This window comes from Syzygium oleosum, unplaced genomic scaffold (assembly GCF_021117445.2).
Source record: "Syzygium oleosum isolate NSW1041296 unplaced genomic scaffold, Sole_v2.1 Sole_v2.28, whole genome shotgun sequence".
Lineage (NCBI taxonomy): Eukaryota > Viridiplantae > Streptophyta > Magnoliopsida > Myrtales > Myrtaceae > Syzygium > Syzygium oleosum.
In genome coordinates, this window is record NW_026607512.1 from 4,165,090 (window position 1) to 4,186,892 (window position 21,803).

Genomic DNA, 21,803 nt, shown 5'->3' on the forward strand with positions numbered 1-21,803 from the left:
AGGATATGAGAGTTGTGTTATTTCTCCGGGGGCTTGGTCCTACTCATTCTTCTCTCTGACAACAGATTATCTCCCAAGGTATTCTTCCATCAGTAGATGAGGTCTTTTCTCGGGTCCTTCGATGCGTGCCCGACTCATTATCATCTGCACCTGTAGTAAGTGCTATGGTCTCTCAGTCTTCTGGTGGCCGTGGAGGTCGAGGACGTGGTCCTCGGGGCCGTGGCAGGTCTATCTTTTCTCCTAGTTGTGGCCGAGATGGTGGTAGGGGTGCTGGAAGTTCTCGTTATTGTAACCATTATCAGCGAGCTGGCCATACTGAGCCTTATTGCTATACCCTACACCCTGAGCTTCGTCCACGGGCTGCTTATGCCGAAGCAGTAGAATCTCCAGTACAGAAGGTTCCTGATCAGTCACAAGAGTTACCTAGTACAATTATGCTGACTCGCGCCGAGTACGAGTCCTTAGTGCGTCACAACCAGGTGGTGGATTCCTCTACTCCTACTGCTACTTTGGCACAGACTTCTTCAGGTATTCCGTCCTGTTTACTCTCTTCTGCGCCCACTTCCTGGGTCGTAGACTCTGGTGCCACAAATCATATGACCGGTAATTCTAAGTTGTTGTCTGATATTACTTTTATGTCACCTAGTTCCGTTACACTTGTTGATGGTTCACAATCCCATATCACTGGTCAAGGGAATGCAACCTTGGGTCACTCTCTTACTCTTTCATCTGTTTACCATTTGCCAGCTTTTTCATATAACTTGCTCTCTGTTAGTTCTCTTACTAGAGATTTGAATTGTTCTGTAATGTGTACTTCCACTCGTTGCATCTTTGAGGATCTGAGGACCAGACGGATGATTGGTGGCGGACATGAGTCCAATGGGCTGTACTACCTGAACAAAGACCTCATTGCTGCGGCTGTTCAGAAGAAAACTGCTTCCGACTTATTTCAGATGCATTGTCGTATGGGGTCATCCACCACCTGACATTCTTCGTCATTTTTCACCTATTTCAGAGTCTATGAGTCCTATCCAGTGTGATGCTTGCCAATTTGGCAAACACCATCGGGTGTCGTTTCCTTCTCGTGTCCAGCGTCGTGTGTCAAGTCCTTTTGAGTTGATCCATTCTGATGTTTGGGGACCGTGTCGTGTCAGTGATATGTCTGGTTATAAATATTTTGTTACATTCGTGGATGATTATTCCCGAATGACGTGGTTATATTTAATAAAAGATCGAACTGAAGTTTTTTCTTGTTTCCGTATGTTTTACTTTGAAATTCTCAATCAATATCATGTTTCTATTAAATGTTTGCGTTCTGATAATGCCAAAGAATACATGGCTATTTCCTCTGGTTTTCAATCATTTCTTATATCTCATGGGATTCTACATCGTACTTCTTGTCCCTATACCCCCCAACAGAATGGGGTGGCTGAACGAAAAAATCGTCATCTCTTGGATGTGGCTCGTTGCCTCCTTTTTCATATGAACCTCCCCAAAATGTACTGGGGGCATGCTGTTCTTACAGCATGCTATCTCATAAATCGCCTTCCATCCTCAGTGCTTCATGGGGGCATATCGTTCTCCACTATTCATCCTACAAGTCCACTTTTTACTTTACCACTTCGTGTGTTTGGGTGTGTCTGTTTTGTGCATCATCTTGCTCCTGATCATGATAAGCTCGATCCACGAGCTGACAAGTGTGTGTTTCTTGGGTATTCTCGAACTCAGAAAGGGTATAAGTGTTATAGTCCAGTGAGTCGGCGATTGTATGTCTCAGCAGATGTAACCTTTTTCGAGGATCAGTCATATTACTCTTCTATAGCAGGTCCTTCTGAAGATGTTCCATCTTCGATTATGGCTCCATTACCGCCTATTCCCTTGGCGAATATGCCTAAGTCATCAATGTCATCGCCTAGTTTTCAGTTCGCTGACAAGACCTATCAACGGCGCCGGTCTGTTCAACGTGAGGTAGTACAGTCGCCGCCAGCATTGGATATGCATGATTCTCCATCGGTCAATGTCCAGTCTTCTGATCCACCAGTTGCTTCTGAGCCTGATTCTACCAATGACATTCCCATTGCATTGCGCAAAGGAACACGTTCTTGTGTTGGTCAACCCAATCCTCGGTTTACTCCCTATAGTGGTTTGTCTTATCATACACATACTCGTTACCATCTTTCTCAGTTTTTATCCTACGATTATCTTTCTCCTACATATTCCTTGTTTGTTGCTTCTTTATCTGCTGTATCTGTGCCAAGTACTGTTGCAGAGGCTCTTGCTCATCCAGGTTGGCGACAGGCTATGGAGGATGAAATGCAGGCACTACAGGATAATGAGACATGGCAACTTACATCGTTACTTGCTGGGAAACAGGCTGTGGGGTGCCGTTGAGTTTTCACAGTGAAGTTTCAACCAGATGGCACTGTTGAACGTCTGAAGGCACGCCTCGTTGCCAAAGGTTACACCAAGACATATGGAGTTGATTATGATGATACATTCTCTCCTGTAGCAAAGATACCTTCCGTTCGTGTTTTTATCTCTCTTGCTGTCCATTATGGTTGGACTCTTCACCAACTTGATGTCAAGAATGCCTTTCTTCATGGGGACTTGGTTGAGGAGATATATATGGAGCAACCCCCGGGGTTCGTTGCTCAAGGGGAGTCTACCAGTGTTTGTCGTCTACGCAAGGCATTATATGGATTGAAACAGTCTCCTCGTGCCTGGTTTGGTTGTTTCAGTGATGCAGTTATTAGATTTGGTTTGCGACGTTGTACTGTAGATCACTCTGTATTTAGCTCTACTTCCCCTGCTGGGTGTGTTCTCCTGGTTGTGTATGTAGATGATATTATCATTACTGGTAGTGATTCTGTGGGCATAAACAAATTGAAACAGTTTTTACAGGCAGAGTTTAGCACAAAAGATATAGGTTGTTTGCGGTATTTCTTGGGCATTGAGGTGGCTTACTCACGTGATGGTATCTCATTATCACAGCGGAAATATGTACTGGATATTCTTAGTGAGGTTGGTTTTCTTGGAGCGAAGCCTATTAATACTCTGATGGATCCTAATGTGAAGCTTGATGTAGAACATGGTGAATTACTTCATGATCCAAGTAAGTATCGGAGACTGGTGGGTAAGCTCAATTATTTAACTGTTACTCGACCAGATATCTCTTTTGCGGTTAGTGTTGTTAGTCAATTTATGAGTACTCCTCGTACTACACATTGGGAGGCAGTTCTACGTATAATTAAATACTTGAAGGGAGCACCAGGTAAAGGGATATTGTTCAAGAATCATGGACACCTTGATGTTATTGGCTACTCTGATGCTGATTGGGCTGGTTGTCCTTTTGATAGGCGATCAACTTCTAGCTATTGTGTATTCTTGGGAGGCAATCTTGTGAGTTGGAAAAGTAAGAAACAACAGGTGGTATCTCGATCAAGTGCTGAGACGGAATATCGGGCCATGGCTCATGTGACTAGTGAGTTGATTTGGTTGAGGATGTTATCATCCGAACTTAGTATGTCATCTTCAGCTCCCTCAGTTCTGTGTTGTGATAACCAGTCTGCTATGCATATCGCTTCAAATCCAGTTTTTCATGAGCGCACGAAGCATATTGAAGTGGATTGCCATTTTGTGCGAGAAAATATTCAAAACAAGGAAATAACACTTCAATACACACGGACTGAAGACCAACTTGCTGATCTTTTCACTAAGTCATTGCAAGGTAATAGAGTGATTACTTTGTGTAACAAGTTGGGGCTCTTTGATGTTTATGCCCCAACTTGAGGGGGAGTGTTAAAAGGGTAGTTTAGTCTTCTCCATAATTAGTGAGCCCTAATGCTCACTATATATATATAGATGATGTAATCTGATTAAGTGAATGAAGATTATGTTTTTCAACAATTTCGAGCTATACAAGATCTTTCTTCTCAGTTTTGAGCATCAATTGAGGAGAGTTTGAGTGGCAGTTCTCAAGGGTCAGTATGAGAGCTCTCTAAGTCAGAGAGAATACCTTCTGGTAAAGATTGATTTAAGCAGAGTTCTAAAAACTCATCATTTTCAGTGCAGGTCGCTCTCTAGAGAAGGGTTTGAAAAGCTCCCTCCTTTGAGAAGTTCTAGGCACAAGAAAGAGCAATTCAGACACGAATTCTTCCCATCACCCTCATACAACAGCACAAATTTATCTGGACAATCATGGGCCGTGGGTTCCCACCAGCCCCACACCTGACCCGCCATGAAAATGATGCACCACTCATCATCAATTCACTTCTGCCTCTGCCCCTTTGGGTTTGTGATGGCGATGGATCCTTAACCTTTCCCCCCACACTTCAGGGATTCACTGAGATTTGCACTGCAATACATGCTACAGCAGATGGGAAATCAATTTCCAGAAAACGTTCATAGCACCAGCATTAGACCCAAAGAAAACTTTAACTTCAGACCGATAATTATCGTTTCGATTCACGTTTTCATTTATCGAATGAGTAGAGTACGTTTTTGTCCACCGTGAAATCTAGATCGAACTAATAATATTTACTATTCGTTAAGGGAATTAGCTACATTTATGGATGATGAAAACTTTGCCCGTGATTCCATGAATGGACGATGAGTTGAAATTTTTTTAGCCTCGAGGACGTGTTGATAATTTGGTCACTTTTATTAATTATCTCGTACCTTTCATTTTTCCCAATATATATTTTATAATAATCCAAAGGACAAGTACCTGCGTTTGGTTTCCGCTCCAAGTGATAACTTTTCTCCGGCATCTGATCCATGGAGATGTTCCTTTTTCCGTCACTTGTCCGAAGGAACCATATATTGATTGAGAAAGCATCATACTAACAAAATATTCCATCAATCTCTTGAGCTAAGTATAAGATAAAGTTCTAATGAAATAGAGTTGTGATAAGTACTGCACTATTTAATTCAAGTAATATAATATATGTTACATTGTTTGCTTCCATATAGCATCAAAATACCCAATATGCCCTTAAAATCAGAATTGTAGAGGAATTAATCATGATCAATTTAGTAGTTAATCATAAGTTCTTAAAGTTTTAGCACATAACATGTGATTAATGTAAAATAAATATCATACTATTGTAATTATCACTGTAATAGCCGACATCGTATAATACTCCATATATAATATTGAGATATTGCAAATATATGCATACGATTTTATCTATTATTTAATAACTCATGTATGATGATGATTAAAATTAGTGACATAATGTGTGGTGATATTTAACATGTTACATCATTATATAAAAAGTATGAACAATAATTAGTAATTTTTTTTATCAAAGAAACATTTTATTCTTTTCCACTATTATATAATAGAGATATGCAGTCTAACTGCAAACCAAGACAACAAAACAAATTTCAAATAAAAAGATGAATTATCAGAACGAGGTTATAGGTCACACGCTTAAAGAGCAGATCTACGACTTCTTCAAAACAAGATCGACGGCCAATCACCGAACTTGTCTTTAGTAATGAGCATACACTGAAATCTCCATCTGTTGCTATAGCTTTACCTTTCAGTGGTGCGCGTCCCCAACACTATTGCTGTGCAAAATAACAAGGTTGAACGCGCACAGATCTGACACCTGTAAGAGCGAAACTTTCACGAAATTCCTCTGATGTCCTTCGAAACTAGACTTGCACACCAATGAAATTCGAGGAAAGCGAAACCTCAAAATCATATCCGCCCAAAAAAACCAAAATCTAAACTAGATCGGGATAGAAATCTTCTCGAAACGAGAGAGAAACTTCTAGATCTAGACTAGATCAGAAGAGAAAAAGCTCCTCAAAACGGAAGGAAAGCAAGAAAAAGATAACAGAGAACCAAATCAGCCAAAGGAAAAGGAAAAAGGGAGGAGAGGGAGAGATCTGATTTAAACCCTCTCCTCCATGGAGATTGAAGAAGAAAGTTGTGTGAAGATAGTAGGGAAAGAGGAGAGAATCCTAAAGAGAAAAGGGAAAAGTGAAGGACGGATTTAATTTAATTAGTAAGTTAATCATCATACTGTGAACAACATAATATTCAACTACGAAAATTTTGATAATCATTCGGTAATGCTAAACAACTAATATTATGCTAGTTATTATATTATGAATAACTTTCGATGTTGCCAAGACACCACAATTTATCAAATCAATTATTTACTTATCATTAAATTCTTAATTAATGACTGCGATTAATATAGAATTAATGTAATGTAATAGTAAATTTAGTTATAATTATTGCAATGTAACGTCGATAAAGTGAGTGAAAGAAAAAATGCAATATTTTGAGAATAGTTATTACTACAAGACTGTAATAGGTATTACAGAGGGATCATGTAATAGCTATTATAGCTTTGACGGTAATAGGGATTATACTGCAAACTAGTACAACCAGACGTGTTGTAAAAATATCTTGGTAATACTAGGGATCAAATTGAGAGACAAAAAAGATGCTATCCGCAGGGTGCTACCAATTTCTTATGGGCCACCCGCCTAGGCGAAGCGGGCGACCTAACTGACAATGGACTAACATAGAGTTCATGGATCGCAGAATTAGTCGGGCGACGTCCAAGTCATCCAAAAATGAAAAACATAGAGAAATAAGATAACTGCTAATACCCTAAAAAAAACTCCAATTTTAGCTTCAGACCCAATTTTATTATAAACTTTTTTTTGTCTTATAAAAAATTATCAATTTTTACTTGAGTTTCATATCTGCCTCCGTTAACCTTCCATCCAAAATCGCCCTTAGTGATGTGGCATTTCTACATTATTACTTTAGTTTTTTCCCAAATTTAATATCCAAGAAGATGTTTTTTAGAGATGAATTTTCATGTCAGCCCAAACGACTTATTATTGGATCTAAAATTTGGGTAAAAATTGGAGTAATTATGGTTGGCTTTCTTCAAATGCTCTTACTCTTAAGAGAGTATTCATTTCATCTTGCTCCAGCATCTTTGATTTTGCACTCAGTCTTCAACCTCTCGTGCTCAGGAGTCTTCCATATTTTGCGATCGAAGAGCTTGTGCTCGAGACACTTTTGAAGACGAATTTTCATGTTAGCCCAAACGACGTATTATTGGATCTAAAATTTGGGTAAAATTTGGAGTAATTATGGTTGGCTTTCTTCAATTGCTCTTACTCTTAAGAGAGTATTCCTTTTATCTTGCTTCGTGATCTTTGATTTTGCACTCAGTCTTCAACCTCTCGTGTTTGGGAGTCTTCCATCTCTCGCGATTGGAGAGCTTGCGCTCAATACACTTTTGAAGATAAGTTTCAATGTCAGCCCAAGCGACGTCTTATTGTATTTGAAATTTGGGTAATAATTAGAGTAATTATGGTTGGCTTTCTTGAATTGGTCTTACTCTCAATAGAGTCTTCCTTTCATCTTGCTTCGGGATCTTCGATTTTGCGCTTAGTCTTCAATCTCCTGTGGTCAAGAGTCTTTCATCTCTCGTGATCGAAGAGCTCGCGCTGGAGACACTCAGCTCGGGACACTCGAACAACTCATGCTCATGAGTTTGCCATCTCTCGGTTTGTCAAGAGAATTTTGGATGCAGGGTTAACAGGGGCATATTTTGGACTTAAGTAAAAATTGATGGTTTTTTATGAGACGAAAAAAATATTTATGGTAGAATTAGGACTAGACCTAAAGTTGGAGGTTTTTTGTACAACGAAAACAAATTAGGATAGAATTAAGACTGAATCTAAAGTTGGGGTCTAGGGTATTCAGGCCATAAAATAACTGACCAATTGCTCTTGGATCAGCCACTTTATCCTCCAACAGTATCATGGAGTCTCCTATTTGGACCCTCGTCCTCTCCTACTACATAGAGATGTAATCGATTTAACCGCCTCTTAACAAAACGAAGGCTTTCATTACATCTAACTTCTTCAAATAATCTAACTATAGAAATGATATTATGATTAGTCATGATTAACGTATTTTATCTTATTCTATGCAAGTAAGGTTACGCATGCCGATATTTTATCTTTAGTTTGAGCATGATTGGTGAAGACCAGACTTGAATCGATGCACGGAATGGTCCGAATTGCAAGAACACAGAGTTAGGACTAGAACAGAGTATTAAAATAGTAAGCCATGTATTTATCTATCGGTTTAAGCTTTTAAAACAGTTGGTTGTTGTTTCACAAAATCTCACATGGTACAAGAGCAGGATATTCCGAGTTCAAATTTTCCATACTCCTTTTGCCTCTCCTATTACATATTTCTACACTTGAGGCCTCAAGGATCAATCCTGGGTTCTCGGAGACCATCTACCTGGCTAGACTACCAAGCATCCAACTGTGGTCCAATGCGCCAACAAGATGTTGGGCGTCTCGGTGGCGCATCCTTGTTTATTTAACAAATTCCAATTGTGTAAATTATTTAGTTAGTTCTAGAGGAAGCCAAGTTGGTTTTGAGTCTTAAAACGGTAACACTTCAAGTATGACTCAATCTTTGAAGTCAAGCTATTAATGAGAAAGTAATTTTTCATAAATTTCCTGGTTCTAGTGTGAATGGCTTCTTTTATATTGGTTATAAAGATAAATTTAGCGATCTGATGTGTGGAAGCTGCTAATCCAAGATGTCACCTTACTGACTCGGTTATTCGTTGAAAATTGGCAACTTTTAGAAAACATTTGTTAATTTAATTGTTTTTATTGCTTGAAAAGATAAGTCAATGAAAAATTTTCTCATTATTAACAGTAATTTATGCTTAAACACCTTTTGTTAACGATGGAAATATTTTTCGTACCCTGCAAACAGTTGATCTTTTGTGGAAGGAAAAGGGGCAATGTTATTTCAAGGCCGTGCCCGGTTGACATCACAATTTTGCAAATCCATCTAAATTAAGTGCTAAATATCAAAATCAATCAACATTACACAACTTTACCAATGAGAAGCCAAAGAGAAGTTTCCGAGAGAGAGAGAGAGAGAGGCCAGAGAATACAAGGATACAAGCATACAAGCAATGGCAATGTCCTAATGTTGACTATTCGCCAACATGGAGTGAGATCGGTCTTGTGTTCTCTAGCACTTAAATGAAGCTTTGCCATCTCGACCCAACACTCAGATTCTTTTAAAAACCATCGACAACGCCACTTGACCCGACGGTCGGGGCCAAGCATTTGCCCTCGCATGTGCCCCTCTCCTCCACTGCTCGAGTCAAAAGAGTCCACATGACTCTCGCAACGCGACGACCCAATAACCTTTTCCCTCCTTGTCCTCTAGCTTCCTTGATTTCTGCTATTGTCATGTCTCTTTCGGTCTTTAGTACTCTGGTTGTTGCACCTGTTTATGGCAATAAGTTTAACCCCCGAGATTGGCATAACTAGGCGAGCTGTCACTAAATTTCTAAGTAAAAAATTGGACATTGTTTGCCCGAATCATTGCGTGCAATCTCATCTAGATCGAGGCCACCTACACAAGTTAAATATTCATGAACTTAATCGATTCATAGACTTGCGTGATCTTCCCTAGGCTTTCGGATCACCGAACTTCTGCACTCATGCCCATATAGAAAGAACAAAGAGAATGGGGTCGACACGTTTTATAACGAGATTGTAGACGGTCCAATTGTCCAAGGCCTCAGCAACGAGTGTTGCGATTAAGTTGCGCACAGATGGATTTCACTCGTTTCGATGAATTGGTATGGATGAGGGCATTTATAGATTCGGCGATTCGTTGGGTACTCCATAATTTAAATAATCCGTGGGACGCTTGCTGCACACATGGGCAGTGGTCTAGGAGCATATATGTCCAGAAAAAATTTGCATGTGATGAGGTAACGTGAGTTAACATAGCATGAACATGAGAAGAATCGTCAGTGAGAGCAGAGACAAAACTTAGAAAACGATCACTGAGGCATGGACACAATCCCACATGTTGGTCGGTGATCACTGGTCGTCAGAAGACACAACAACTAGCTAACACATGAATACTATCCCACATGCTCGAAGTGCTCCTTTGACCCTGACCCAAAAAAGAAAAGAAAAACCCTAAAAAAAGATACAAGAAAAGAAGTGCTCCGGGTATGTACCCTCATCGGAAAAGGAGGAACTCACACATGCATCATTGCATACAGAAGGGACCCCAGAATAAAGAAATTGAAAAAATGAAAGGTGGACTGGTGAATCAGATCTTATTTTATTAAGTGTTAACAAAATGATGATGTTGGTTGGCTGATCAAGCTCCAGAATGTTGCTTTTGATGGCAAGCCAGGGAAGAAGTAGGACGATAAATTTGAAATTTTTGGTGGGCTATGTTGTAATGATGCTTGTGGTGATATTCATACTTAGGAGAGCCTTGGAACTCCTCTGAAAAGCTTATAAAGCAGCAGCCATTCATGGGCATGGGGTAGTGTGTCAGGGACAAAGGGCAACAAATAATGTTAAATACAATAAAGAATTTCCCATTAAAAACAGTTGGTTAAGATGACGAATACATTAAATATCAACAGTTTTTTTTTATTTAGTTACTTAACAAGTGTCTTAAACAGACTTGTTAATCAAAATAGCAAGGTGACAATTATTCTCTTTATCGAGATAAATTCGATCCCGAACCGACACAACATGATCAACTCAATATTTACAGATTTTTTCTCAGTTTAAGCAAAGAAAAAAAACTCTGTAGTGACTTTAAAAGTGATTAACCTTAATGAACATCCTTTTATCAAATGATGGAATGAATTCCACTAGATAATAATTCCAAGAGGCTGCTCCAATAGCAAAAGCGATCATTTTTTTTTTTCGCTCAAAGTCTGAATTTGAATAACTATATTTGCACATTCTCTTGGTCATCCATGGCGAGACATGTCCGACCAAAAAAAAATAAAAATAAAGAGACACAATGCATTATAGATTTTGCATAATTGGGTTAATGAAATAGTTTATAAAGGTATTTAAGTAAATTCGACCAAAAAAAAAGTACTTTAAGAGAATAACTTCTCGATGAGGAGAAGTCTTAGGGATCTTCTTTATGGCCATAACCATGCAAGAATTTTTCCCGAGTCTCTCGTATGTCCTTCAACGACCTCAAAGACCGTAAGAAAAGTAAAGGAAAGAATAATACGTTAACGTTGTCAGGCGGTCTCAGTTTGGTCTAGCCGTTTTCTTTAGCTTCTCTCACTAAGGCAGCATTTGATGCCCCCTCGCCTTCTCTCTCTCTCTCTCTCTCTCTCTCTCTCTCATTGCATTGCTTCTCACTCTACTAGAGCCAAAGACGCAAAGGGAGAGAGAGAGAGAGAGAGAGAGAGACAACAGAGAGAAGAAATTCATACACGCAAATTCAAGAACACGCATCACCATTCGAAGGCAACAGGGGATTTGCAGAGGGGGCTCTCTTGTCGTCGTTTGAGGTTGCTTTTGGATGCAAAACGATAATGGGTTCTTCAGGGCAAAGTAGTGGCCATGATCTGTCGTTCAAGATCTTGCTGATCGGAGACTCTGGCGTCGGCAAAAGCAGCCTTCTTGTCAGCTTCATCTCTTCTTCTGCTGAAGATCTCGCCCCAACCATTGGTACTCCCTTAAAGAGAAAAAAGTTATCTGCTTTCGTCTCTTGATTTCTCAATCTTTTTCGATGTCCATGAGAAAATTTATGGGCAATGGAGCTTCGGTGTCATCACTTCAACATGCCATCTTGAGACTAAAATTCTGATGGATTGATGATGTAACCTGTTGGCTTCAGTTGTTAGCAACAGAGAAGTTGGATCTATGGCTAAATTTCAAAACTTTGAGCGAGTGCACGCTCAGTGCTAGTTTTTAACTGGTGTTGCCTAATATAAGATCCCATAAAAGCTCCCATTTTTGCCTCAGATTTCTTAAGTTGGTTGGCTTCTGTGCTTACGACCTCAAGAATGTGACTAGCCAGTTTTCCTGTTTTATCCACTTTTGCGGCGATTTCGTGGTGATTTGCTGTAGTTTTTGGTCTAGCATTGCTGGTGGGGTGATTAGTAGTGGTTTGAGATCGTCAGGAGTTGATAATATCTTATGTCTTGAGTGAAATTCGGACAGGTGTTGATTTCAAGATAAAGTTGCTCACAGTTGGTGGGAAGAGACTAAAGCTGACAATTTGGGACACTGGTAATTAAACTCGAATGCTCGATAGATATTAGCTTTTTACTCAGAGTCAGTGTTACCGTCTAACATGGACAGACGATATTGTGATTGTGGTGTTCTTTGATTTCTCTTCAAGATTCAATTCAAAGTTCGGTCACAACATCATGATGGTGAATATCTTGTCAAAATATTAATTTCTATTGCAGCTGGACAGGAGAAGTTCAGAACATTGACAAGCTCATACTACAGAAATGCCCATGGAATCATTCTTGGTATGCCATAGATAGAAATTCCTGTGTGATCAACTAAACACGCAAATAACGGCCTGATTGCATCTCGGGATGTGTTATATTGTTGCTACAACACAAATTATTGTTGTATGTACCATGTAATTGTCAAAAGCACCAAAATGCCGGAAACATGTCCTCCCTCTGCATTGATGCCTGTCATCATAATCATGGAAAAAATGGCCTTCACTGCTACATGCTTGATGTGGGAAAGACAAGCCCATTTACTTGTTCCTCACTAATGTTTACGGATTACTATTGGCAGTCCAGCGTCGTATAATTTTTTTCTATAATTAGCTCTATTAGAGTCCTTCTCTTCTGCTAAATGACAATGTGCTCTGCAGCGTTAGGCGCTGCCTATCAGGGTGGGTTAGGAAGACTTGAGTGAAATTCATGGATTTGAGATCCAGAAATGGCCTCATCAATGCCAAATTGGGAAAATAGAAAGGGAGGCTGTTGATGAAATAGCTATTAGATAGTGTAGTATCATCAGATGGATGTGACAGTTTTTTTTGCTAGAATAGATGGATGGATGTGACAGTTAGTATAAAGAAGATATGCAATTTAGATTTGGTGAAGGAAGGATGCTTCGAATCGTACAAATGTATCGATATATTGTCTACGCTCTAGTTTATACCTTTATATATGTTTTGCACTTCTAGTAGCTGGCCAATTGATGAGATGACACATGGCTGTTTAGAGATATATATAGTGTAGCTGGCGACGCTGTTTGATCAGTGAAAGCTTTTTTTATTACAATAATTCGTTTTTGGTTTTCTATCTCTCTTATTTTCTTGGTTTTTACTCGCTGGTTATCTTCTTCTCTACTGCTCAAAGTTGAGTCAAATTTAGATCTTGGCCTATGAAAATGCTCTTAGATGTGGTATGAAGAAACGATGCACTCCATTGACTTTTGCAGCCTCTCACGTAGATCTATCCTGATTCTTGTCGACTTTTTTTCTCTTTGGCTTAGTTTATGACGTGACAAGGAAAGAGACCTTTGCAAACTTATCCAATGTATGGGCAAAAGAAGTGGAACTCCATTCTACTAGTCAAAATTGTGTTAAGATGCTTGTCGGGAATAAAGTTGACAAGGTAAATTCTGAAACTTCATCTGTCTCCTTTAGTTTTCGCAACATCAATATCATGGAATGAATGTGCTTCTCATATTGATTCCTTTAACATATACATTGTGTTTCATATGCATGTAAATGAAATAAAGAGTTCAATGACAAACAGGGGTGGAAACCCTCTAGCACTAACATTGAATCATTGGACTTCTTGTTTAAGAGACCTCTGATCTTTGCTTTGTGGCTTTCCATTTTCCTTGATCTGCAATATTCATATATAGATGCCATTAGTCAATCCAATGCAGGTATATCTTTAACTATTTATCTGTTCACTGTGTGCCTTCAGGATTCTGAAAAGGCTGTGAGTACAGAGGAGGGAATCGCTCTGGCGAAAGAACTTGGGTGCTTATTCCTAGAATGTAGTGCAAAAACTAGAGAGAACGTGGAGCAGTGCTTTGAAAAACTGGCCTTAAAGGTACTCCTCCTGATATCTTCCATATGCTTGTCATTTGTATATCTAATGTGTCAAGCTGGAAAATAAACTTTTATTTACAACTATTACAAATTCACTTTTGTTTCCTTCTTGTTTGTTGATACCAATTCACTGCAGCGTTGCTGCAATATATTTGCATGATATCGCCTTTTGGTGACCCTGAATATCATGTCCTTTTTAAGTAAATATGCAAAACCAATGGTTTTTCAAACAGTCGGGTTTTTGACCAAAAAAAAAAAAAACAGTCATGTTGACTTGTCGTTTTCACCTTATATCCTATCTAGCTTCGCTGTGAAAGCTTCTAAATGTGAAAGATCCAGTATAACTGCAGTAACTGGGTTTGAGGAGCTGTCTCTGTGAAAGATACTGCTTACCATAGATTCCCAATTTCACGCGTGTCAAGTCTGTGAAAAGTGAATGTGGGAACAGCTGGAAACTCCTCTTGTAAAGAAATGATTAGGGAGATAATATTTTTGGGTTTGCGCTTAGTTGGTCTAATTTCTCCTGTAGTCACAGCTTGTTTTTGTGCACTATTATGGATAATGTCTAAATGTGAGAGCGCACGTGTTTTGCTAAGTGTCTTTGCGTGCATGAGCGGTGTCTGCTACCATTGAGCTTGAACAGTTATTTTGTTGGTTGATGTGCTGAAAACAGCGTTGCTGATCAGCCAACCAATAATCCCAAATTTCGTGCCTATGTAGATGGAGTTTTGTCACAACATTTGACTTACTTATCTTTGTCTCGTCCGATCTCTTATAGTATTCAAGAGTGAATTACAAGATTTGTAGCTCATCAATTAAGTTTAAATTTTTTGACCAAAAAAAAAGTTGAGTTAAAATTTGATCCTCAACGGGAAATAAAATCTTGTCTTTCCATGCATCTTAAGCGGATTATCATCGTTCACTTAAGGAAAAACGATTCCTTGAGCACCCTCAGAGTTGTCCACGGAGCGAGACATGCGCATCTAAGGCAACCAGATAAATCTTGTGCAGCACATAACAGTAGACAACTGACTGTTGACGGACACATGAACCTCTGGTGGGACTAACATCTGATTTCAATATGTTGTTATCTTCCACTTGCCAGATTATGGAGATTCCCAGTCTCTTGGAAGAAGGATCAACTGCTGGAAAGAGAAACATCTTGAAGCAGAAACACGAACACCGAGCACCTGCTAATGGCAGTTGTTGTTCTCAGTAGGCCGCATGGTAATAGATCCGGTGCCGAAGCTTTAGTTGCGCTCCAATGGAAGGTGAAAAATCGAGCAACTTGAGTGGAAAGAAATCTTCAGATTCACTCTTGGCCGTGTTATGATCTGATTATGTAAATGATTGCTGCTTTTCTTTTGCCTTTTTCTTTTTCATGTTTGATCCTCTTCTTCTCTTGTAATTTAACCCTGCCGTCGTGGAGTGGCTTTAGTTGTGCCGTCGTTCTATTGATGCCCGACTCTGGTTCGTGTGTTAGCTCGTGTACATTATTGTCTCACTGGATCGTGGTTATGCGACATGCCCCTGGAACAAGTATATTGTATGTATAAATTCTTTTACATTCAATGCAAAGGTCTCATGCCTTTCCTGCCCTGAATAAAGCTGAGAAGCCTTTCGGCATTTGCCTTCTTCCTTCCACTCATCTCGTGCAAGAATTAAGTTACAAACCATTGACTAATCTACAAATAATCTAAGTTTTTCGATCTAAATGGCGACGACGGATTTCGGGAATTGTCAAGATTGCCAAAGAAAATGGTTATTTCTCCCTTTTCGCATGAATACATTCAAGATCCACTAAAGTCCTGTTGGTCTTAACAATTGATTGCAAAGTTGGATCTTCCTCTACTATGAATGGAGTATTCCCAGAACTCAATGCATAAGGGGTGAAAAATAAAAGGGCATTGCACTAGGGAACCGAACCAAGGTCGGCCGGTTCCCGGTTCACCTATGACCTCCGACTCCGAAAGATCAGAAACAGGAACCGAATTTGTGCAATATTTGCACAAAGCTTGTTTGGCAATTACATCAGATGAATAAATTGAATATCGATAAATATGAAGTTTTGGAGGCAGATGTAATAATGATAATCAGTATCTTGGCCTTGGACCTACTTGTACATTAGGAAGATCTATGCAGATTATTCCTTCGGTAAAGTTTTTCTAAATATTGGAAATGCACTATTGCAATCGTTCGTATATCAGAAACTTAGATGTGAGAACAGTTTTGAACCCGAGATTATAATAACCAAGTTTTTGCAAAGCATTCAAACTAAAGAGCTCATAGAATTTGGATTAGTTTTCTCGGCAATTCACAACAAAAAGCCGTGGAACACTCGTCGAGAAAGATAAATTAGCATGCGCACTATATTGCAAAGATAGTATAGTAACAATCAGAGAAATTTTTCGCCCCCCAGGAATCTAGAATAAACAACAGTCGAAAAGAAAAGGAAATTCTCATCGGAAGCGGATTTCATTCAACAATCTGAAGGGATTGTTAAATAACAAAATCGGCACAACCCTGAGCCACGGAAGATTGCAAATTACAGTTATGATAGATCATCTTTTCTATTAGAAAACTGGCTATCCTAGGGTATGGAAATTACACACCACCACAACAAACCTGAATCAAGCAGAAGGTCTGAACCCCACATGAACACCAAGGAAGGTAAATGAGATTATATGAGTGAATAGCACGAAGCATGCATGCTCTAGCCAGAAAATGGCAGAAAAACCTAAGCCTCACTTACTGAGATACATATACAGAAGAAAGGACCTCCAGGCATGAGCCATTACTCTCATTGACCCAATAACAAAATCAGCTAAGCCTAAGGAAGAATCCTGACAACCTTAATCACCACAGCCATAATAAATCAAAAATTGATGAAGAATCACAAGAAACTACTGACAACTCGTAGTGACACCAGCAGCTTCCAAAATTCGTTTAGCTTCGGTGTCCGGATCAGGTAGCTCACCAGGGGTCTGGAAATAAATAATATCAGAAACACATTGAGGGAGAGGAATGCAAGTGGAATAGTCGTGTAGGTACATACCTTCCCATACATGTTTGTCTTTGTGGGATCAGCTCCAGTAGCAAGCAATATTCTTATAATGTCCACATGTTCACCTCTAGCAGCATGATGAAGAGGCTGCAGAAAAAAAGTACAGCAGGTTCTCTGAGTTCTTATTTTATAACAATTGTTATCAATCATTTCTTACTATGATAAGAAAGCATTGCAGCACACGAATTATTATTTTTTGGTCGAGAATGGAGATCTAAAGTTTGCCTCAGCAATTTTATGTTCAAAGACATCATGCAAAACAAAGTTTCTAGTTGATTTGAGCTTACTGTATCTCCTTCGTCATCGTTTGTCTCCAACATCCTTTTCACACATTCTCTATTCCTTGCTCTGTTAAGTAAAAACTGAACTATGTCGACATATCCTGGACCATTAGAAAGAAAGGTACCACGGATAAACAAGTATAATAACAAGTCCAGAAAAGTTCATGGAGAACTGTTGTAAATGCATATTGGGACATCATTCTACCCCCAGCACAAGCATCATGAAGAGGAATTGCCCCATCTTCATCCTTAGCTTCCAAGCAAGCGCCTCTTTCCAAAAGTAACTACATAAGCAGACTAATTTCAGCTTAAGGAACTCAAGGAAACGATGGACAACAGAAAGATAAGGTACACATAAAAAGATTTAAAACCGATTGACAGAAATGGAACTTTTTCTTTTTGACCTGCACACAAGGTAGATGTCCATATAGGCAAGCCAGATGCAAAGCTGTATCACCATCTTCCACTGGCTCGTCGATACTGCCATTTAAGTTGTCTATACATAAATGTGAAAAACATTCAGCTAGGAGGCTTTCAAACACCAGTATAATGATCAAGTAGTTCCTTCAGAACCGCCCGCAGGAATAAGATCACAATAACACAAATGACAAGTAATTATAATCACATGATCTATCACATCTACCCGCAGACTAGAACCGCAGCTTCAGAAGAACATGGGTAAATTTGTCTGAATTAGCTCATCTATAAGGCCTGATCCTAGAGCACCGTGCATAAAAAAACAGCTGCACCACTAATTCCCCGACAATTATAACTGCTTTTTGATCTGTAAATCGCGAATAACTTTTCACAGCAAGAACATCATTGCTTCGGCTAAAGAATTTCTTCCTAAACCTTTTCAAGATCTTTTTAATGTTAGTTTATACTGACACTGCAACCAACAGCAACCGATATTGCCATCACCTCCAAACATCGACTGCTGAACTTCAAAGCCTATGGATGGCGTCTTTGCCATAACTAGCAAGGCATGTTTCTGGACTGCATTTCTGCGGACCGATTGTTTTCTCATCCCAGGGCGCAACGTCATCAACTAATACCTACAGCAGCCTTTTTGCCACACTGCTCTTGCCCGCGCTATTCTCGCCGGTGCATCCAACTCCGACACACAACACCGCAACCACCAAACCCCCTCCAATCTACATAGCATGACGATTTGCATCTTCGCAAAAGTACGATGGACCTTGGGTTTCAATGAAAACATGGTTCGTGGACACACTTATCGATCTATGGAAATTTGCTTAGAATGAACTACTGAAACTAATTCACTGCAATTGCTGGAAAACGAATTGCGTGATTTCCAGAATCGATTGAGCAACAAAAGAACAAATTCATCAATTACCCTTAGCAATTGAAAAAACCTAATTGAAAAAACAAAACCCAAGAAGTGGAAAGACCAAAAAATCTAAGTCAACCGACATATCCATGCGAACAACCCAATTTGGAAGAGAGAGAGAGAGGGAGAGAGAGACCGAGAGCGAGGCGGAGGGCGTCGACGTCGCCGTCCTGGACGGCGATGGAGAGGTCGCGGAGGTGAGGAGGAGTGTAGGAGTCGGGCTCGAGCAGACCTTCCTGTTCGAAGAGGGCGTCGTTCTGGTCGTCCTCGTTCTCGTCGTCCTCCATGAGCCCGTTGCGCCTCCCCGGAACCGCCATCCCTCTTCTTCCGCTTCCCTCGGGGTGGGGGAAGCTTTGCTGCTTTCTACAAGTCAGACAGACAAGAGCTCTCTTCTCTTCTTCAATGGGGAAGACAAGAGGAGCACCCGGACATCTCCCCTTCCCATTGCCTAAATATCTTGTTCACTTTTGTTATTTTGGGCCAGGTTTATTGGTCCTAAATGACCAAGTTGGGCCTAATTGGATTGGTCGTTCGAGGACAGGGTTTAGGGTTTGTTGCCCGAACGGCTTTCGATTGGTGGGTTTCACGTGGGACTCGCATGTCCAAGCTGGATGGTTTATCCATGCGGATCAAAGAACCCGTCTCTTCGTATCAGAGAGTATGTCAATCTTGAATTGATCGCGAACCAAGTCACTCTAAGGTCGAATGAGATCTCAAGCCTTGAATTTGAATTCGATAATTCATGATCATTCTAGATCGATTCTATCTAAATGCTTCTTTTAAGATATGGCTATTGCGATTCAGCTTGTAAATTTGCTTATATATATATCCGTCACAGAATGGCTGTTTTATATCTGTCCTTTTCACTAATTTGAATTTGCCAGAAGCCTGATTTCATATCAAATTTAGAAAAGATCTTTGCATTACAAAGCCTATTTAACAAATACTTTTTATTAGGAATTGGATATCTTATCCATTTTAAAACTGTATTCAAGGGCTTATAATTTATTACCAATCTTGGAACTCCTCTTTCTAGTTCAGCATTTTTGTTGACATAAAAAGCAGAGCAACTCCAAGGAGACTGGCTTTTCCTAATAAGCTTCTTCTCAAGAAGTTCCTGTATTTCTTTTTGGCAGAAATTTAGAACTTCGTGATTCATTTGAGAAGGTCTAGCTTTAGTAGGAATATCCTTTTCTCAAAATCCTGGTTCATAAGGTAAATCAACTATGTGACATTTACGAGACCAGAAAGCATTGGGAATATTAGAACATATGGAATTTTTGATTTGATTATCAAGATTGGAAATCTTTTTCTGAAGGTTTGCTTCAGAGAGATTTTTGTCAATCCTCTTGTATTCAAGGTCTTCTTTAAGAAACTGAAGATGAGTTTCTTTATCTTGAATTATGCAATTTATCTCAGAAATGGAATGTTCTTGAAGAGTATTCAAATTTCTGGTTTGGGGTTTTGAAATGAAATCAAAGCAAATTCTCTTGCCCAAGGTTTCAGTTTCAATTCCTTTTTCAGAAACTCTAAAAGGCTGAAGTAAATTGATAAAAGGTGACCCCAAAATAATATTTTGTTTGATATTTTTAACAAGTAGAAAGGGAGTTTTGAAAGAAATTTGGTCTTTCACAATCTCGGCTTCAAGAATTTTGTAATTAATCATTAGTCTATCCCCGGATGCTGATTTGAGAGACTGGGAAGTTTTCTCAAAATATTTGGTTGGAATAAGACCTTCTTTTATACAATTGAGGTCTGCACCAGTATCAAAAAGGGCTGAAGTTTCCAAAATAATTTCATTTTGGATTCTGATAGAAATATTGATAATCCACTTTCTAGTGGTAATTTCAGAAAGCATTAAAAGGAAGTTTGTATCAGAAGAAGGAGGTTGAGGGATATTTTCTTCAAAATCTTCTTCTTTTTGTTTTCCTCTTAAATTTTTCATTTTAATATTCAAAATGTCTTTTTGCACAATTATCAGAGTAGCCTTGAGATCCTGGATTTCTTGTTTTTGTTTATTGATCTCTTGAGTTAGGTCACTTATAGAAACAGGTTTAAAATTTGCTTTTTTGGTTTTGCCAAGAATGGTTGAAATATTGTAAGGATTATCAGTTTGAAAAGTGGTTTTAGAAACTGATTTGGGATTTTGAAATTTATTCAAATATTTAATCTTTGTTTCAGGGTCAGATATCTCATCAAAAGTTTGTAGAAGAATTTGTTCTTCTTTTGTCAAAACATTTATTTCAAAACTGGTGGCTTCTTCATCTTCACTTTCTGAACTTGATGATGAAGAGGTTTCTAAATCGCAAATTTGCAAACCTTTTTCAAAACTAGATTCATCAGAAGAACTATTATCAGTTTTAATCATTAATTGATTGAGTTGATTAATAGTTTCTTCATCTAAATCTAACTCATTAACCTTTTTGCTGAGTTTGCAAAATCGAGAGGTGTGGCCTTTCTTGCCACAGTTATAGCAAGTGATATTTTTAAAATCCCTTTTGGGTTTTTTAGTTTTATTAAAATCATCATTTTCTTTTTTCTTAGAAAACTTTTTATCAAACTTCTTCTTATAAGGCTTCTTATAAAACTTCTTTTTATCCTTTTGTTTAGAAGGGCATTTTCCTGAACATTTGGATTTTTCAAAAGATTCAAAAGATGGATCATATTGGGCACAAAAATCTCCTAGTCCTTTTTTTAGAAAGTTTTTGTTCTTTCTTGATTTGTTTTTGGAGACGAATGTTAGTGCATAATTGTGTTCCTATTTTATAAATATAAGAAATTAGTTCACCATAAGAAAGAAGGTCATATGGAATTTGATTTTCATATTCTTCTCTTATCTTACCACGAACTTGTTCTCCTATGAGTTTTGGTAAACCGGCAAGAAATTTTTCTTTCCAAAAAGACTGATTGCAGTCTGTTCTTTGGAAAACTCTTTGCAAAAATATTTCTTTATATTCTCTGAATTCTCCTAAATATCTACATTTCATATTAGATAAAAGATCTTGATTTTTATCGAGAATATGAGAAGAATCTCCTAGAAAATGTTGGGATATAGAGAATATCAAAGTATTAACAGCATCTTGGATAGGTTGATCATCTTCATCAAGAATATTTTGACCAAAAGGGTCGAGTTTAAAGGCATTTAAAATTTGAGACCTTTGCTCATCATTCAGGTAGTTATCCCACCATCCTTTAAGCTGG

General features: G+C 38.8%; 2 protein-coding genes across 4 annotated transcripts; one reads left to right on the forward strand and one right to left on the reverse strand.

Annotated features, from left to right (window-relative positions):
• The first annotated feature begins 2,091 nt into the window (after positions 1-2,091).
• Positions 2,092-15,478, forward strand: LOC115675330 (ras-related protein RABC2a-like). 2 transcript variants are annotated; one of them, XM_030597935.2, is made up of 7 exons: positions 2,092-2,098; positions 11,262-11,535; positions 12,031-12,099; positions 12,282-12,347; positions 13,336-13,457; positions 13,779-13,907; positions 15,012-15,478. In XM_030597935.2, exons 2-7 carry the CDS (start codon positions 11,400-11,402, stop codon positions 15,123-15,125), a joined length of 636 nt encoding a protein of 211 aa, XP_030453795.1. In that variant the 5' UTR covers positions 2,092-2,098; positions 11,262-11,399; the 3' UTR covers positions 15,126-15,478. The 2 variants fall into 2 exon arrangements, with proteins under 2 accessions (XP_030453795.1, XP_056159612.1); XM_056303637.1 differs by lacking the exons at positions 2,092-2,098; positions 12,282-12,347 and having other exon boundaries at positions 11,168-11,535.
• Positions 15,479-16,352: 874 nt separating this feature from the next.
• On the reverse strand, positions 16,353-19,047 carry LOC115675350 (uncharacterized). Of its 2 annotated transcripts, none has more exons than XM_056303638.1 (6): positions 18,739-19,047; positions 17,656-17,747; positions 17,457-17,535; positions 17,258-17,352; positions 16,972-17,057; positions 16,353-16,890 (listed from the first exon to the last, which is right to left on the reverse strand). In XM_056303638.1, exons 1-6 carry the CDS (start codon positions 18,917-18,919, stop codon positions 16,800-16,802), a joined length of 624 nt encoding a protein of 207 aa, XP_056159613.1. In that variant the 5' UTR covers positions 18,920-19,047; the 3' UTR covers positions 16,353-16,799. The 2 variants fall into 2 exon arrangements, with proteins under 2 accessions (XP_056159613.1, XP_030453819.1); XM_030597959.2 differs by having other exon boundaries at positions 16,962-17,057; positions 18,739-19,042.
• Between the last annotated feature and the right edge of the window lie 2,756 nt (positions 19,048-21,803).

Bases quoted from the DNA above. Each gene is read 5' to 3' on its own strand.
- LOC115675330 (XM_030597935.2), top strand. From the start codon at position 11,400: ATGGGTTCTTCAGGGCAAAGTAGTGGCCATGATCTGTCGTTCAAGATC. The intron at 11,536-12,030 runs GTACTCCCTTAA...AAATTCGGACAG, and splicing joins AGATCTCGCCCCAACCATTG to GTGTTGATTTCAAGATAAAG. The intron at 12,348-13,335 runs GTATGCCATAGA...TCTTTGGCTTAG, and splicing joins TGCCCATGGAATCATTCTTG to TTTATGACGTGACAAGGAAA.
- LOC115675350 (XM_056303638.1), bottom strand. From the start codon at position 18,919: ATGGCGGTTCCGGGGAGGCGCAACGGGCTCATGGAGGACGACGAGAAC. The intron at 17,536-17,655 runs GTCAAAAAGAAA...CTGCTTATGTAG, and splicing joins GACATCTACCTTGTGTGCAG to TTACTTTTGGAAAGAGGCGC. The intron at 17,353-17,456 runs GTAGAATGATGT...CTAATGGTCCAG, and splicing joins TCATGATGCTTGTGCTGGGG to GATATGTCGACATAGTTCAG.